At 34.0% G+C, this 19,307-nt stretch overlaps 1 protein-coding gene across 1 annotated transcript in view; it reads right to left on the minus strand.

Moving 5' to 3' along the window:
• The window catches only part of LOC146995004 (kinesin-like protein KIF28), a 69,079-nt gene that overhangs the window by 34,405 nt on the left and 15,367 nt on the right, over window positions 1-19,307 (minus strand). The window contains exons 2-5 of the mRNA XM_085825131.1: window positions 16,692-16,901; window positions 10,855-10,987; window positions 8,387-8,466; window positions 2,060-2,174 (exon numbers count right to left, since the gene is read on the minus strand). Of these exons, the coding sequence (XP_085681257.1) occupies window positions 2,060-2,174; window positions 8,387-8,466; window positions 10,855-10,987; window positions 16,692-16,901 (538 nt within the window). The remainder of the gene's footprint in view (window positions 1-2,059; window positions 2,175-8,386; window positions 8,467-10,854; window positions 10,988-16,691; window positions 16,902-19,307) is intronic.

Raw genomic sequence — 19,307 nt, forward strand, 5'->3', positions numbered from 1 at the left:
AAAGGTTGCTACTTGTCTTTCAATGTAAGTCATTCAGGTTTTTTGGCGATTGAGGGTCCGGTTGTTGGCTAAGTGAAGAAGGGCGCGCATGCGCGATCACCCTTATTTCCGCATTCAGGGGTTGAAAACGAAAATTTTGCCAAAATTAAGGGGGCGATAAGTGAAGCCATAGTGGGAGCCCGCGTTTGTGAAGGAGACGAAGGAAATTCGAGTTGGATTCACTCTCTTACTTACGGGCTTGCTGGACTTTTGGAGGTTACTCTTGAAAACGGGCTTGAAAGAGAGAGGCAAGATGTAATTCACGACGAGAGATGTTTCCCGGCGAGGAGCGGCAAATATGCTTCCCTGCCGCGTTTTGGTTAAGAGGCGAGACTTACTGACTGGCGGGTGGAACTTACTTTGGACGTTACTCGTGAAGCTTGCTCTTGGGATGAGTAAGAACAGGCGAGCCGTAATTGCCTAGAAAAAACGTTTCTGGCCGGAAGCTGCAAACACGCTCCCTTGCCGCGTTCTGGTAAAGAGGCAAAATTTGAACGAGTTACCTGCGTGTTGACCTTAGACTTTCAAGACCAAGCGGATAGCCGTCCTGGGCAGCAGTGCTCCTGTTTCTGTTCTACAGTGGTAAAATAACGTACCAGTGTAAAGATGAGCCCGGCCGACGTCAACGCTTATTAAGATACGAGTCCTCCACTTCAAGATGTCTTTAACAGATAAGTTATTTTTTTTTGTGTTTATTCGATCCTCTCACGTGAAATAATCTATATAACAGTATGTGCAGATGTCACACAAAACATCGTTAAAATGGGTTCGTCAGCGGTCAAAATGGAATATTTTCTTTAAAGTATGATAACCGAAATGTTTTCGCAATGAAAATACTTCCTTTACTTTGTACAAGAAAGTAAAAGGAAATCTCAGTTCCTTATCTACATAAAATAAAATAATTTTAATTTCACCGAAACAAACTCCGAGTCACACTATAATATTTTCTCCCGCCTTTCTGCATGCCTTAGTGGTGTAACGGCAGCACAATTTGCGAGTATTCGGGAGTTGCAGGTTTCGAGGGTATTGCGTATCTTTCACGTCTCCTGTTTCAAAATCCTAATGACTCTACAGAGACGCTCGAATTAAAAAGCGATGGATGTTGATTCTTCACCACCAGAATCTGGCTATTGGGTCCCCTAATTCCCAATTACCTTTAAAATGGGGATTACATTAGGTATTTTCTCACTCCTTTCTTCATGCCTTCGCGGTACAACGGTAACACACTCGAGAGGCCCAGGTTCGAGTCCTGGCTTGGGCATTGCTCATTTTTTACATCTCCCTAAAAAGTATGACACCGATGAACGACTGTGCTTTCGGATTATTAAAATCGTCGACTAAAGATAAAGACAAACTATGGAAAATAACACAAAAACAGAGGAGAAAATATTTTACTTTGAAAAAAACAAATAATTTTTTCCCTGGAAATAAAGGTGTAGTTTGGAGTGTAGATACATTAGGTATTTTTTAGAAGCAGGCAAGATGAAAAATGAGCAATAGTCTTCGGCGGGAATCGAACCAGGGACCTCTGGAATACCGGCCTATCATGCAGAACCACTACACCACGAAGGCACGCTAGGAAGGCGGGAGAAATACCTCACATACTCCCCTTTTTTAAAGGGCGATTAGGGTTTTTAGGGGACCCAATCGCCAAATCCTGGGTGTGGAGAATCATCATCCAACACCCTTTTTATTTCGGGCGCCAGTGTAGAAACATTAGGATTTTTAGAAGCAGGCAGAATGAAAAATTAATATCCGCCTTCGCCGGGAATCGAACCACGAACCTCTGGAATACCGGCCCAGCTTGCAGAACCACTACACCACAAAGGCACGCCAAGAAGATGTGAGATATATCTTATAGCAGATTACGAGAAAAGGTTGCCACAAGTAAATTATTAAAAAAATAGTATTTGTGTCGTAATTAATTGTTTTGTTGCATCAAATTTATTAAGAAATCTGCGAAAACCTACTGCAATTACTTAATTTACGGTAGGAGGAATAAGAAGGGTGAAAACATTACCAAAAAAGCCCTTTGTTGGATGTTCCCGTACTTTCAGGCCTCGTTTTTTCGTACATGTTAGATTTAGAAGGTCTCTTACTATCTCATTATATATTTCCAACATACTGAAGCGAACCTAAGGGAAATAAGATAAAAATTTCAAGGCTTCATTTATATGAAAAAGAATATTAATTTACATATTTACATAGAAATTTAATGAAAGAAAAATACTGAACTGAGTATTGATTGATGAAGCTTTCCTAATACTAAATTATATGAAAAAAAATTGTATTACACAATTAAGAAAACTACAGTGGGAGAAGGAATTAAAAATTTGAGCTGTTTTATTATTCATGGCGAAATAAACATTTATTACGGATAATAATGCTGTTGATGGATTAGGTATGCTAAGTTAATTTATAGTAAAATTAAAATTACAGACATCCAAGCACGCAAAAACAAGTATCTCAAATGTAATTTTGGGAGTAAGCATAAATATTAATGCTTGTCAAAATAAATGTAATGTATTTTAAATACTAAATGAATTAGGCTATAATTTTTTAATTTGTCAATAATCGTACCGCTAAAACAAAATTTTCTGTATGTCCCCAATCCAAATTTATACCCATAGTATGGGAATATTTCATTTCTGTTCTATCTGGAATGTTGTTTTTAAAACGTTCAATATTCTTATGTCAAAATCAGGATTAAAACTGCATTTTATGTGAAATGAAATAAAGTGGATGAAATATAAGATAACAGAAGATAATGCTGTTTCAAAAGTAAAAGTTCTATGTGTATTATTATTGCTTTAACATTCAGCGTTCTGTGTTTTATGTATGAATTTATTATTACATGATTACAAGCTTATATCATCTCTATACTCAATGTTACATAGTACCTCCTCTTTCCTAACATTTAAGAATATAATCATTGCGTATCTTACCCAGCCCCACTCATGACATTTTGTAAATCATGTTTTCGATGGCCTAGTATTTCTGCCTTTAGTCTTATTAAGCAGAAAACATTTGCCGTATATTTTCGTACGTAAGCCGAAAATTTTTAGTATATTTTTATGCTAAAGCTGAGATTCTGTCAAGTACAAGTTCAGAATGATTCACAAATATTTCGATCACAAAAATGACTTTATAGCCTAAATAAATAAAATATTATTTTTATTTTATTTAACACTAATAGATATATTAATGAAACTCATTATCATCGGTATCCGATTCAGGATTTTCTAGCAATTATCTGAAGTCTTTGTTTAAAGCAAGTACGAGAATCATTACCCTGCATTTCACCGATTAATAAATAGCTTTCACTTTTTTTCTTCTGTGCAGGCATCTTTCATCTTTGCATTACGAATTTCCGAACAGATTGGTTCACGAACAAATTATCTGAACAAAAAATATTTAGGGTGTCTCTGGTTAATAATAATCAAACCCATATGATTTTCGAAGAAGTTTTAAAGTAGCTCATTACACAGAATTCAAGAATTTCGGAAAGCATTTTTTTTTAAATTATTTTCCGTTACTCAGTCATTAACAAAGTTTGGCAACAAGTGATTTATAGGGCCAAGAATTCGGCCTATAGGAAACTATGACAACATTGTGTTGTAGAAAAGAAATTTTGAAAGTCGGGAGGGAAACTTATTTCTTATTTATTAGCCTAAAGGGGCTTTGTCCCTGAAGGACTATTGTTTTTGTTTTGCAATTTTGCGTCGGAAACACTATAAAACGGTGTATCACTTTTCAAATCGTTGCCACCAAATACTATCGCCCCTGTATTATATTTGAAGAAATTATATAATGAATAATCTGCATAAATGTATGTATGTTTCTCGCATTGCGATAAAAAACAACGGTACCTAGAGCCATCCAATTTTGAATGACGTAATCCTACTGCGAATATGGCCATCTGAAAGCCCAAATTTGAAATCTGGTATTCGTTTTATTATCGATTTCATATTTTGTAAAACTTTAAAGAATTTTTGACTAACAAACTCAGCAACACTCTACGGAGGAAAAAAAAAAAAAAAAAAAAAAAATTATCTCCAGCGCGCGGAACTGTGTATCGGGAATTCTAAGGATATACTTATTTTAAAATTATTTTGCGACATAGTTGTTGAACTGAATTTTATAGTTTAAGTGCAAAGAACACGATATTTAATAATTAAAGGCAACACACAAAACGTTAAAAAACGCCCCTTTTTACGTAATTAAAAATCTGAAACCTTTCAGATTTTAATTTTTATGTTTATCTTTTTTGTCTTAGATATGATGATTTTCATTGATTTCGCATTATGAACCTATGCACACGGTATTATTTTAAATCTAAACGAGCAACTATGCGTGCTAATTATATAGCAATAATTATTACAAGATTATTTGTTGTACATTAATTCCTATAAAGGAAATAGTTTCAGTTGTTAATATTTAGGATGATGAGTGACCTTTAGATACGAATGGATATTGATGCTTTACCATGAGCCGAGATGTTTTAAAATTATTGCTTTAATATGAGCCGTGATTTCATTGTTTAACATAAATGAACCGTACATTACTCGGAAAAGACATAACCGCAGTTTAAGAGTAAAGATCTTTTTAATTTTAAAAATGGTTACCAAACTGAGAAAATGCCTCTAGGTTAGAAGAAATAATAAAGAGAAGCCTTTATTAGTTAGAAAAAGTACCTTTTCTTTTTTAGGGTGATACCACGGCTAGTTTTTGAATAAAAATCGAAGATGAATTTGTACTTACTTTTAGCTTTTGTGATAGGTATAAGAAAAATAGACGATTATTTATTTTAGCGATTTTAAATTTGGCTGATACGCAGGTTTTCAGTTTCGGCTGAATGTTTACAGCTAAAGCTTACTTTTTGAACTGTACAACGATCGACTCATAATCGGAAATATAAATATTCGATGCACTAGCCATTCTTTAAACATGATTTGACCTGTTTTGCAAATTTAAATATAAACATTTAACTGACCTCTACAATCAGATTCTTCTTAAAGGAAGTGATGTGTTTTATTTATTTACATAAATATTAATCTTAGATTATCAGGTTCAGTGTTCCGCCTTACTTGCTTGGGGAACATACAAAGACCTGACTCGGAACAGGGAGCTTACTAAAGCTATGTCCAATAAATGTGGGAAGTAGACAAGATACACAGGAAGGGTATACGAAATCCTTTATTTTTCACTCTTTACAATAATTTCCGTACTTGGGAATACAGAGACCAACTACTTGTGGTCTGAACGTAAGAATATAAAAATATTAACTAAACTCTAACTTAACTTTGGAATAATAAACAAGGGCCTACGTGGAAGATTGGCCGTATATTAACAGGAAGCCGTATGTAGTACAGAGAACTGTTAACACTACAATACGTTTAAAATTATCAAGAGGATTACACCTCTGGCCTGGAAGGCAACCAGCAACCGAGTAAAACTGCTAAGGCAAGCGGCCTGCTTCGACTAACTCCTTCCTCTCTCTCGCTTGGCAAAAAGCCACAACTTAAGTACTTGGCGTTCGCCAGACAAATTTGCATAAATACGTTAAAGCTTTTAATTCTGGACGGAAGTAGAAAATAAGAAGTGATAGTAAAGATTTAAAATAAAATAAACGTTAGTAAAACTTAAGATCCTTACAAGATATATGTTTCCAATGACTTTTAGTGATAAATACATTCAACTATAGTCTGAAGATTTTACAAAACAATATTGTTTAATTCAACACGCTATAGTCGCAACCCCAAACTAATGCCTTTTTTCTTTTAGTTGGTTTCTAAATTTGTTCTAAAAGCTCTTAATTTTAAGCTAATTAAAATGGCATATGTTATGAATCAGTTTTCGAACATCTGCTAATTTTACATATAAAATATAGTCAACGTTTTTAATTCATTGAAACATAATTAATTTTAAAGTAATTGTAAATTTTATTTTAAGGAGATCTTACAAAATGCTAGATTTAATTTAGAGTATTTCTAATCCATCTACACTTACTGAAAATCTTTTAATAGTTGTCTATCTTCCTTTAAGAAAATCTGTAATTGAAAAGATACATCATTCAGCATTTAAGGAGCTAAAATCTTTAGTCATCTTTTACAATACTACACCATGTAGAAAGGCAGATGGGATGGATAAAATGTTAGATGTCACGTGACGCCTTTCTCTTTTACTTTGAATTAATGAAAGTCGAGAAAAGTGAATTACATTTCATCATTAAAGGAAGCACGTACCCATTATTGTTGGCTTTAATTGCTATTCTGACGGTTACATGTTAATCGCTTTCATCTTATTCGAATAAAGGGGGACACAAAAGAAAGGGTGTCAGGAATACAAATTTCCTTCAGTATGCCACAAATCCGTTTCTTTTTAGCTGCAGGTCACAGCAAAACGCACATGAAGATGTCTGACTTACTGTGGTTAACAGGTATTGTCCAGTTTCCTAATCTCTACACAACTTTACATTCCGTTTGATGCATTTCAAAATGTTTGCTAAAAACTGCTTAAGACTGATTACTTGAATAAATTGGTCTTGGTGCATCATTAGAAAAATTACTTGAAGGAAATCGAATATCTTTAAGGTGTACAATGTATAGATGGAAGAAAACGTTCTATGGACACGACAAAAGACTGCAAAAACTAATTGCAAAGGCCTTAAATCATACTACGATTTGGAAACATATATTGAAACCATATTGGAGGAAACGACAACTGAAACTATTTTAAATTACCATTTTCTCCTCATTTGTTTCTACTTTTGTAAATAAATACTTGTTTGGAAATTCCAAAGTAATGAATATATCATGAATATATATATATATATATATATATATATATATATTTCCTTTGAGAACATACAAACTCCCCGTGCACCACATATGTACAACACGGGGCTTACAGAAGTAAGTTAACTAGAACATTAAAGGTTACATGTATAAATAAACATTAAAAATTACATGCATAAATAAAGCGAACAAAAGCAGAGAACAGCAGTCTGGACTTCACGAGAACAGATAAGTTCACTGGCCAAGTCACTCCGAACATTTTCAAATCGTTCTGTAAGCATAATCTAGGGCCATCAAATGTAGGGCACGAGAAACTCAAATGTTCCACATCCTGAGGAACTCTTTTTGAACATTCACATAAATTGTTTGATCGTAGATTAAAACGAAACAGATAACTTGCAAATTTACCGTGACCAGATAAAAACTGAGACACTTTAAAATTTAACGAGAGGAAAGACTCGGAATTCAGTCTATGGTAAATAGAAGGAAGGAACTTTTTGGTGACTTCCGCATTACAAGATGAAATGTATTCCTCATTCCACATAGCTAAAAGCTTTTAATAATGAAAGGACTTCCAATAACTCTTTGGAATGCTAATGTTGATATCAATGGGTAAATTTAAGGCATCTTTAGCTAAGAAATCAGCTCTTTCATTTCCGTAGAAACCATGATGAGCACGCACATAAGCAAAGCAGATATCAATACCTCTAATTCTAAGTGAACTAACAGTTACTAGGGTTTTGTGAAACTATTTTTTATCGATTTATTTTAAGAAATGCAATACAGATATTTAAGATTTAATACAGGTTATATTATTTAGGTTTTTAGGAAATGAAACTCCAGATATACCTAATGAACAAATCGACTTCAAAAACAAGAGTGACATTTAAATCATAATTACTTAAAAGAGCTATTTATGATTCATTTACGAGTGAGTGTTGTTAATGCGCACTTAAAGTGATAACGTGAAAACTATAACTCTCAGTTCGCTACGCTACATTACAAGCTACGCTACCTACAAGTTTTTCTGACCTTAACGCAATATTTCAAATGCTTAAGAAAATGATTTAATATTTTCTATCAGTATAATGTTTGGCTCGTCTTACTGTTTACTATGCCTCTGGTGATAGCTATATTGTAAATCATGTGTTGTGATTTTAAATTATAACAAAATTTAAGATTCATATACATCTTCTTGCCACTCAGCTGCTTTCAAAACTCTTTTTTTCTAATATGATTTCTACACGAAAATGATTTCGAGATTAAAAATAAATTTTATAAAATAAAAATTACTAACGTTACCTCTCAAATTCAAGAATGAATTAGCTTTTTGATTCTGACACTATTTCCTACACTTCCAATAGCTTATTACATAGCTGAAAGCACATACGTGTAAAGAAAGCTTTATTACACTCTAAAACGGAGTAATCATGTTTTATTTAACTCTGATTAGGTAACTATATATATATATATATATCTTACAAAGGAATTCAAGAGTTTTCTCAGAATTCTAACGCAAGCAGATTATCTTTAAAAGAAGCATATATTACCTCGAATTCTATCCTTTCTCCAGCAGCTTTACTGTCAGCAATTCCTGTAAATAAATCTTCACAAAACATTGGCACGATTCCTGAAAATAAACAGCTTACTTTATTTATTATAGCTCATTTTATAATTCAATTATTAGTTGACTTTCAATTACCACTTATAATTACAAAAAATTATCAATTCTCTATGTAGAAGCTAATCGACATATACTTTAAACTGAGATAGACTTTAATCTGGAACTTCTGAAAAACTGCCTTCATAAGAAGGTATAAAGTTTTTGAATGATTTCAATTTTACACTATATACTATGCACCTGATTGCATTCCTCGCTATTGTATAAACTAGTTATTTAGGCTATTATCTGTTCATCTATTCGAAAATGCAAAGGAATTAATCTAAATAATTGCGCATATTTGCTTTAGACATCTGATGTTTTCTTCATGCCACAAGTATCAGCTATTCTATAGATTAAAGAAATCCTGTTTTTTGAAATATTGACTGGCAGTTTCTTAAAGTAAAGTATGGCAATATGTTATGGTAGTGAATTACACAAGCATATCCTTTAAGTGCATAAGTAGAACAGCGAGTTACACTAGAAGCAGTAATTTAATATTTACACTTATCTATTAGAATATCATACTTAATATTTAAAAGAATGTATTAAGCAGTATAAGGTATTTTTTGCCTCTTTCCGGCATGCCTTCATGGTGTGACGGTAGCACACTCGGCACGTATTCGAGAGGTCCAGGTTCGAGTACCAGCGAGGGCACTGCACATTTTTCACGTTCCTTGCTTCAAAAAAACTTAATGATTCTACAACAGAACCTAAACTAAGAGGTGGTGGACTCGTCTAACTAAAAGGTGAACTAAAGGATGGTAGATTCGTCCCCATCAGGATTTGGTGATTGGGTCCCCTAATCTCCAGTCCCCCCTTTAAAAAGGGGGAGTATAGAAGGCACCAGAAGTGAGCGCAGCCTGACCCACCTAACCAAACAAGTTGGTCTTACGGTCATAACAGGACACTCCCAATTCGGAGTATATAAGATACTTTCTCTCTCCTTCCATGAAAAAAGGCTCAAGAATGTAATCACAAGTCTGACCTTAATGTTTTGAATTATGTAATTCTAGAGGAAGACGCATCGTTACGTCCACTCGCGGCCCACCTCGCCCGGGAGTTAAATTTCCCTACATAAATTATCATGCTAATCGTGCAGAGTTCTTATATATAGTGTATATATTTTGAGTTCTCAATTGTATTTGTATCAATATTTTGTATCCTTTAATTTCATGTTATTTGTAGTTATTATTATCAATATCGCACGTGTATGTTTTGTATTATTTTTCATATGTCCTGAAAGAAATCGTCGGATATTGTCTGTGTCTTCTTTAATGTAACAACACAAACATGTCACACACTTTCCTCATGGCTCCTGTTTCGTGAATTTCTCACTGCTCTCGCCTCTCACTGACTCTGCGACTCATGGTCGCCCCCTGTAAACCACCTTTCACCTCACCAAACTGTCAAGAATGATCAATTTCATGCGCCCTCCGGGCTTATTTTTCAAGAGCCGGATAAGTTGCGCAGTACCGCGACATTTCGGCAATAGCCGTACAGACTAGACTAGATTCCATGTCTCATGTTTCGTTGTTTAACGGTAGCGCACTCGATGCGTATTCGAGAGGTCCAGGTTCGAGTCTCGGCGGGAGGATTGCGCATTTTTCACATACCTAGCTCAAAAATCTTATAGACTTTACATTAGAAATATATTTAATTTAGCTGTTCATTTTTACAATTTTGACAGCAGATAAATGCTTGTAAAATATTTGAAAATATTTATAATTAGCCTGTGATCTTAATTTGCTCGGTTTGTTGTTTGAAATACAACTTCTAGTTAGGTAATTAAAGAACATTAATAGTAAATCTCAGTCTTACAAATTCTACGAAAAGTCTTTTCAGTACATTATTGTTGGAAAGGTTTTCTGACATTACGTCTCTAATGCATGTGCTCTAACCGATAAAATGTTTAAAAATGGTCAGGTATACTCATGTGCATCGTAGTTCTCGAGTGGAAGTATCCTCCGAAATCTATTTCCCCATCTTGGACATAAAAATGCTCATGTGTAATAAAAATGTATGCCATGTTTACTAATATACTAATATATGAATTTTAAAAGAGAATAAGAAAGTTATCTTTCTAGAACACAATTCAGAATTAAGTATAAAAATTCTAGTTAACTCTTTCTCTGTAATTTAGAAGAGGAGGTGATTCTATTTCATTACAGCAATGGTTGTATTTAATGAATTATTAATGCCCAGACAGAATGTGATTAGTCTCCCTTTTAGTTATAGTTTTAGTATTATAGCTTTAGTTATTTATAGTTTAAAACGAGTAAATAAGTTTTCTTGGTTACATATTAATAAAGGTACATCATAATTTAATTCCATAAATATAAAAAAATCCTCTTTTACCTTTATTGACTCCATATCCTACTATCGACCATGATTTTCCAGAACTTGTTTGACCATAAGCAAACAGAGTGGAATTGTAGCCTTCCCAAGCATTACTGAGCACACCTCTTCCGAGATCATTATATACTCTCAACTGCCATGCAAAATTTATTATTTTACAAATTAGCATTAAAATCATACTTTCATTACAATAAAAAATCACTATTTCTTATTGAGGAAATCAAGTTTTCTCAAATTTGAATTATTTTACATAAGCTTATACGCGTAAGGCTATGTCATATTAACAGCACATACATTTCAAAATAAATTAGTTGTTAATTAAAATTTTAATTTTTTACACCAATTTCAATCAAGTCACATTTTACCCAGTGTTAAAAGTGGCAAATATATTTTACAGCAACAAGTGTCTTCTTTTCACGAAAGGAAGCGATAATTTTGGATGCATAACGAAATAAGAATTCAAAATAATCAGCAAAAGTAATGAAGCACTTTTGACAGTAAGGGTGTTCGTTTTCTGGGTAATGGTTACCGTAAGAAAAAATAAATGATTGATTTTTCATAACAATACAGGGGGTATAAGTGTAGGATGGAAGACAAATTTAGGTGAGTCGTGTAAAGTCTTGACTACTCCTTTTCTTACTATATAATTATAATTATATGTGCTTACACTAATTGCAAATTAATTTACTATCATAAAATAATTATTAATAATTGCACAGGTGTACTTATTATTACTTTATTATTACACTGTTTTCTTTCTTGCAATCTCTTTTTATTCTTTTTCGTTTTAAAGCAACTGTATTAAAATATATCGTGATAAATCGCAACTATATGCACATAAGCCTCTCAAAATGTTTGGAAAGCACTGCTATACAACAATAAGATGTAAATAATACAGGAAATTTAAGGTGTATTAGCCTTAAAAATAAAGTAACTAAACGTATTAAACGATTGTAAAATGCAGTATTAAATTTGTTAAATTTCAGTGTGTGATTTTAATGTATCTTTAATAATTTTTCCCGTTAAATGCGATAAAATAAATTATAAAAATTAGAGGAAAAGTTTGTTATGCTAAAAAGCCTACTACTAATAAACAATGAAAGAAAGTCTTTAAAAGTGTCAATATTCGGGAGATATTTTTTGTTCTTATATACAAATGTAACGAAAATATCCTATTATTAAGAAGCTGAGGGCGTTAGAAGATTAAAAAATAAATAGGAAAGTACTGATTTATACTGTTTCATGTATATTTGCAATTGTATTGTTCTCTACATATCTGAAGTGAACCTAATAAGTTTGATGCCAAAACATAGACAGAAACACTGCGAACAGAAATGTAGAGGAGAAAATAACACAAGATAAAAATATTGCTGTACAGAAGATCGTAGACAAAAAGAAAGCAATGAGGAAACACAGAAGTTCTGAAACAGCGTGGTATAAAACATCGTTGTCGAAAAAAAGCAAAATTAAAAAAATCGCCGTTTTAAATCTGTGGAAAATATCGTAGTAAAAATAAAGCACCTACAAATTATCGCATGACGATAACATCGCGAACATGTGTTTTTCATACTTTAAAAGATATAAATGTATATTCGCATAATAATTTGTAAACGCAAGAAAGAGTGAGTAATATTTTTACCTTCATATTTCATATTTTTAAAATTAACTAATAAATTTTTGCAGGAAAAGTAAGAGGGGAACTTGAAAACTGAAAATGAGTTGCAAATTAATGCTACGCATATCAGTTCACATAATTTTAAACTTCCATAATTAACTATTAAATATCATTACTTAATTAATCTCTTTTGTGGAACTGTATTGGTATTTATCACAAAAAACATAGCTAAAAAAACATTAAAAAAAGGAAAATGAGTACCTTTATGAGGTTACCTACATTGAAATTGCTTGTTAAATATCAATTTACAAAACTCTTTTCTTTTACTTGATTGAAATTATTTCTAACTACGCTTTGATTTCAGAAATAATTATGCAAATACATATTTACAAAACTTTGAGCCTGGAAAACACGTATGCGATGTTATCGTCTTGGAATGATTAAAAAAAAAAAAATGGGACAGTGTGGAAAAAAGAATCTCCCGTTCTACTGGGCCGATTGACAAAATTCAAATTGCGCTTTTCATGTCTTGAAAGTGCGACTTAGGATATATATTAGATTTATATATAGCTTCTAAAAAAGGTATTTTGACAAAAATTCGGACTTTTCCTGAAATAACATACCAATTTTTTTCCATATTTCGATTCGACGACTCAAATTATGCCTAGACATTAAATTTTGTAAAATTTGGTGCGAAATTTAGGGAGACTATCTTGGCGCAATTTTTTCAGTTTGCGTCAAGAATAATTCATTTGGCGAATCCCTTAATATGTGGCAACCAATTTTTCTTTCCCTTCCATTATGCTGGGAGCGGATAAAAAGTCACTTTGTTCCTACTTTCAAATAATTTTAACAAAGTGTCTAAGCCACATTTGATGTTTTTTCGTTTGCAACAAATATTCCAAATTTCAAAACGCGCCAATATATAAATTCACGTATATCTTCGAAAAGTTTGAATAAACAACCGAAATTTTTTGCAGGTGTGCTTATAAATACGTCTACATTAAAATGATGCTAAAAAATTTATAGATTATAATTCAATTTTTTTTGAAAAAATTATAAATATTATTTAAAAATAGATCATAAAAAATGGGTGAATTTTATTTGGAATGAACCTGAATTTCGAAATGTGAAAGGAAAAATCATATACGTTTAATAAAAAAAGAGAGATTAATAAATATATACCAAACTCAATTAAAATCGAGGAGCTAATTTTTTAAGAACTACTCTTGCGATTTTTACAAAACTTCAAAACGCGGTACTAGAACTTCAAAACGCGGTACAAAACGCGGTTCAAAACTCGGTACTAGATCTTTCAAATTAACCTTTTTTCTCTAGATTGTTCAACTTTCGAAACCGTGGAAGCTAGGTTATTAGTCTGAACCACATTCATCAGTTTTAACCTTTCCAATTCAAAAATTCGCTCTCGCTCCCGTTCCGCACTCTCTTGTTCGGCTATTTCTTCTGCTTTTCTCTGCTCAGCCGCAGCCCAAATTCTTGCCGCGTATTCTTTCGCAGCTTCTTCTTCATAGTCCTCGGCATTTAGAATAGGCTGCCTACTTTCTCTTACTCTATTTGCCTGAGACACATTTGTTTCAAACTCCTCCGCTAACTCCAATAGCAGAGTTTTAGTAAATTTCTTCATAAATTCACCCATTATGGAAAATTAAAGAAAAATAACCTACCCCGAAAAACAATAACACAAAAACAACAACAGGTCTATTTCTCCAAAACTGAATAATAACCTAACAATTCTGAACACAAATTGCCTTACAACACTTAATGATAATACCTATGCCTACAAACAAAGCATTTCTTACAAAACTTTCTACATTTCTTACAAAACTTGGTAGTTTGGCGTAATTTGAGTCGTAGAATTGAAATATGGAAAAAATTGGTATGTTATTTCAGAAAAAGTCCGATTTTGTGTGAAAATATCTATATTAGGACAATGCTATACACTGTTATGAAATGTCCAGGCGCGGTAGGATAGTTTCTCCGCAAAGCAGTTTTAGGGTTGCCACATTTGGCGCAAAATCGCCAATTTGGTGATATTTAGAGACGAAATTGGCGATGGACGGATGAGAACCTTCTGAAACGAATTCTTACCAGTTTAGTCCAGAATATTCTCGAACACAAGCCAAAAACTATATAAACCCTGCTGGTACGCGGAGAGTCAGTGCGCGATAGTTAGTGTCTCGAGTTAGTCAGTCCATGGAGTCGATCGAGTTGACAGCCGGGCAGCGAGGGCCGAGTGGGTTGTCGAATGCATCGAAAGAGTCTCTTCGTATATCGCGGTTAGTGCATCGTCGAGAGAGTGTGTTGATATCCGGGAACAACTGAACCGAAGGGTCGGGAGCTGTGCTCTGTGTGTCGTCCAGTGCATCGCGAGTTATAGCGTGGAGAGTCTCGAGAGTACGTGGAGTTCCGAGAACGACCAAGCAGAGTCGGAAGCTGTACTCTGGTGCTTTGCAGTGAAGCTGTCTCCACCGTTATAGCCTTATAACCTGAAGGCTATGTCGTTGATTGTTCCAGCGTATTTATTGTAGTTCTTCGACGACTGTGTAAACGTGCTATTGCAGCTATCTTGATTAATATTGGCTAAATAAAGTGTGTTTCGATACTTCATCAAGTGTCGTCGTTATTCACTCCAAATCCGCACGACCCCCGTACTAACGAACGTGAAGAGGAAGGAAGAAAATAACGTAACTAAATATCTATTACATATCCTAAGTCGCGCTTTCCAGACATGGAAAACGCAGGTTGGATTTCGTCAATCGGTCCAGTAGAACAGGAGATATAGAACTGTCCCATTTTTTTTTAGTCCAAAGGGGCTTTGTACATTAGAATCCTTAATCCATCAAAATTGAATATAAGTGAAATATTGGATGGAACTTGAGCTTTGACGAGCATTTGATTAAAGAGATGAAAATCAATCAAATTGTTGCTGATATAATGACAGCAAATAAATAATGTGGGTTCCATATTACATCGGACTGAAAAATGTGTAACTATGAATGGTATTTTTTGCATCTTTATTAGAAAATAATTACAGCGATATCGTTCTCTCTGTTGTTAGATACATTACTTTTGCAGCGGCAGCGCCAAACAGGCGATACGGACTTAAAAACTGTACAGAAAAGCGCCAATTGGCGAAACAGTAAACCCGTTTGGCAAACCTACAGGCTGACGGGGAGAGAAGAATTTTCCCCGGCAGTCAAGTGGAACTACTTCAACGAATGTGTGCGTCTCTGCTTCGCCGAGATATGTGAACTTGTGTACTCGCATCTGTACTGTGCTCTGAATTTCTTAAGCCGTTATAATGTACCCGGCAACTGTTACTTTTCCTTATTAAATTTGATTATTAATTGTAACATGTCTATCTTAACTAAGATTTCGGCTTTCCTAGTTAATGTTAGGGATATTTTCGTATGCACGTGTTACTCACACGTACATCACTTTCAATCTAACGTAACTGGCATCGGTCTCTTCTGCTAGTTAAATAATAAAGTAATGAAAAATTTAAATTTAAGTACTGTAGTCGCAGATTACACAATATGGTTTACTTAAGCTGGCTCAAATAATTAAAGGACCGTTTTTAACGTCGACTAGAAAAATGGCTAAAGCCGGAAACAACGAAATTAGGCAGAGCTGGCAAGAGGATGTAAACTGCAAACGAGGCTGCCAAAAGCTTTAACACAATAGTTCGCAATCTATTTTGCCCCATGCGCCACTTTTACCATTGTTAGAAGAGCATTCTCGCGCTCCTTTCCAAAACTTGAAAAGTACATAAACATTTTTCTTCAGATTTAAAATATTTTTAATGTGTTTTATAAATTAAACAACAAAATGTATAGAAAATGTTGATAACTATTAAAATTTAAATAAAAATAGTTTTTTATATTCATAAACCGAAGGATCTTAAGAGCTAAATAAAAGGCTGACCACGTTCCTCAGCACCTGAAACTATGAAATTCCTCCTAGGGAGAAACTAACTTCCGATTAAAAACACCTGCTTTAACAATAAAACTTCTAGCAGCCTCAACTTAAAACACTCGCACAACTAATTTGCATTATGATGAGGACATTGGAAAGAGGAAATTATAGTAAAGGTTCAGATCTTAGTAATTGGTTATCTCGGAAAGAGGAAATTATAGTAAAGGTTCTGATCTTAGTTTAGCATAAACATTTTACAATGTTCTAAAGAAAATGTTAGTCTTACCTGATCGCAATATTTATCTCCGTTCGGATGCTGGGGATCTGGAACTAATAGTCCAGATTCTGTGGTTCGATATCCATCATGTGACCAGTAACTGTAATCGAAAGCAAACTTCTTTGGCTCCTCTGCTGGTGCATCTGGATTGTTGAGAAAAGTCGTCTTTTCGTACATGGATACAATATTTCGAGCACTTCTCTGTTTTTCCCTCTGGTTCTATATTAATTTTGGTAAAGGTAATAGCATACAAAAAGTAAATACTGTCAAAAACTATAACTTTGCCTTTTGAACATTTCTACTTTGGCTAATTTTATACACCATTCTAGCTAAATTTGTGGTCCTTGCGAGTTAGAATACTTAAGAACTGTGAACCGAATAAATCGAAGAGTTCCTATAATTTAGGTTAAAATAACACGCCGAATAATGATTATTGAAGAAGTCAAATAACAAGAATCAGCGTAATAGTTGTAAATTTTACAGGACAAGTTTTGATGGTTTAACTAGAGAAACATCGAAACTAGTCCTGAAAAATTTACAAATATTATGCTGATTCTTGTTGTTTAACTTCTTCAATAATCGCAGAGTTTCTAGCCAGTAATAAGTCCAAAGAATGATTAAATGTATCCTTTATTTCAACTCAAGTATTTAACGGATGGTTAAATGTATCCTTTATTTCAACTCAAGTATTTAACGGATGGTTCCTCTAGGACTTACAATAAGCCTTCATCTGGGCTTTAACTTCAGTTAGAAAAGCTGCACAATAACTAACAGAGTTGGCCCTTATTAGAGATCATCGGCGAATACTAGCAGGTACGCGACACTACGTACGTAGTAAGATTAGACTTAAAGCAACGATGTAAAGGGTGTCCCAGAAAGCAAATTAACAAAATTAACGCAAGATTTGAATTCAATATAAAAGAGAGTTTTTAGTCTTTAGATATTTATGTTTTAAGTGAATCATAAAGTACATAGAATAAATTTATTTATGGAATAACACATCGGGCAAATGGCATCCACGGCTTTGCTGGCACATAGACGCCCTTTCGTCGAAATTTTTCATGACCATCTGCATAATTGTGGCTGAATATCGTTGATGCAGCGCTTAATTTCCTCTTGTAATGCACATGTGGTTGTGGGATTGTTGACATAGACCTTTGATTTCAAATAACCCCATAAGAAGAAATCTAATGGTGTTAAATCACATGATCTAGGGGACCAATTCTGATCACCCAAACGAGAGATTACACGATCAGGAAATGTCTCATGCCGTAATTGAATTGTTTCATTGGCTGTATGGCAAGTGGCACCGTCTTGTTGAAACCAGATATTGGCCATATCAATATCATCCAATTTCAGCAGAAAGAACAGTGTTATCATGTCGCGATATCGAGCACCATTAACAGTTGCTATCCAGCACCATTAACAGTTTAACTAGCTCATTCTCAAAAACGTATGGTCCGATGATGCCTCCTGCCCCAAATCCGCACAAAACAGTTACACGTTGTGGTGCATTTGTTTCTCCCTAATCATACGTGGGTTCTTCGAACCCCAAACACGGCAATTTTGGCGATTAACAAAGCCATCGAGGAGAAAATGTGCTTCATCGCTAAGGATTATTTTGCTCGAAAAACCAGAAATTGCATTAATAATCCATTCCATGAACTGTCTTCGCTGTTCATGGTTACTAGGCTTCAGTTGTTGTGTTAATTGAATTTTGTAAGCATGAAGACACAGATCTTTTGTTAGTATACGCTGTAGGGAGCTTCTTGAAATTTTCAATTCTTGTCCACGACGCCGAATTGATGTTCCTGAGTTTTCCCCAACACTCTCACGCACTGCTTCAATATTGACTTTTGAACAGCTTGTTTTTGAACGACCGGTGTGTTTAGCGTCTCCAACTGATGCAGTCTCCACGATTTTTTCAATTAATCTTTTCACAGTTGACGAGGTTAAAACACCATTTTAACCATATTTTATATACAATTTTGGAACTGCAGCCGCCAAACTTTCATTATTTAAAAAATATTGTTCAACAACAAAGACACGTTGTTGTATCGTATAACGCTCCATTTTCACTAACCCTAAACTCTCGGCTTTCAAACTGTTCTTTTTTCATTGCTGCCAACAACGTAATGCAAAAATGGCGCCAAATTCAAATCTTGCGTTAATTTTGGGACACCCTTTAGTCAGAACATGATCTACTAAGAACTTCTAAATGGGCTGAAGTGGCCGAGACTTCAAAAACTCATTCTGGGAGGGATTTGTAAGTGGGAGACAAGGAAGTGAAAGACAGCTTATTGAAAAATAAAAATAACTATTAAAAAATTAAAATAAACCCCTTCAACCTAATGAACAGAATGTAAAACACATATATCACGCATTCCAAGAAGCGTAAATGGATTAAAAAACACATAAAGTTACAGTTATTTTCAGCTAAAAGTATTATTTGCTAAAATTGCCTGTTTCCAAATTAAATAAAAAGTGACTTTAAGCTTTTCGTAAGTTTTGGGTAAAAGAAAAATCCAAATATTATCTATTGTATAATCTAGAATAGTGGTCTCAGTGGAGTACGCCTATCTTAGGGGATAGCGAAGTAATACTTGGAGATACACCAAAGAAATA

This window comes from Stegodyphus dumicola, chromosome 10 (genome assembly GCF_044657685.1).
Source record: "Stegodyphus dumicola isolate Sdum_Otavi_A_Nest chromosome 10, ASM4465768v1".
Lineage (NCBI taxonomy): Eukaryota > Metazoa > Arthropoda > Arachnida > Araneae > Eresidae > Stegodyphus > Stegodyphus dumicola.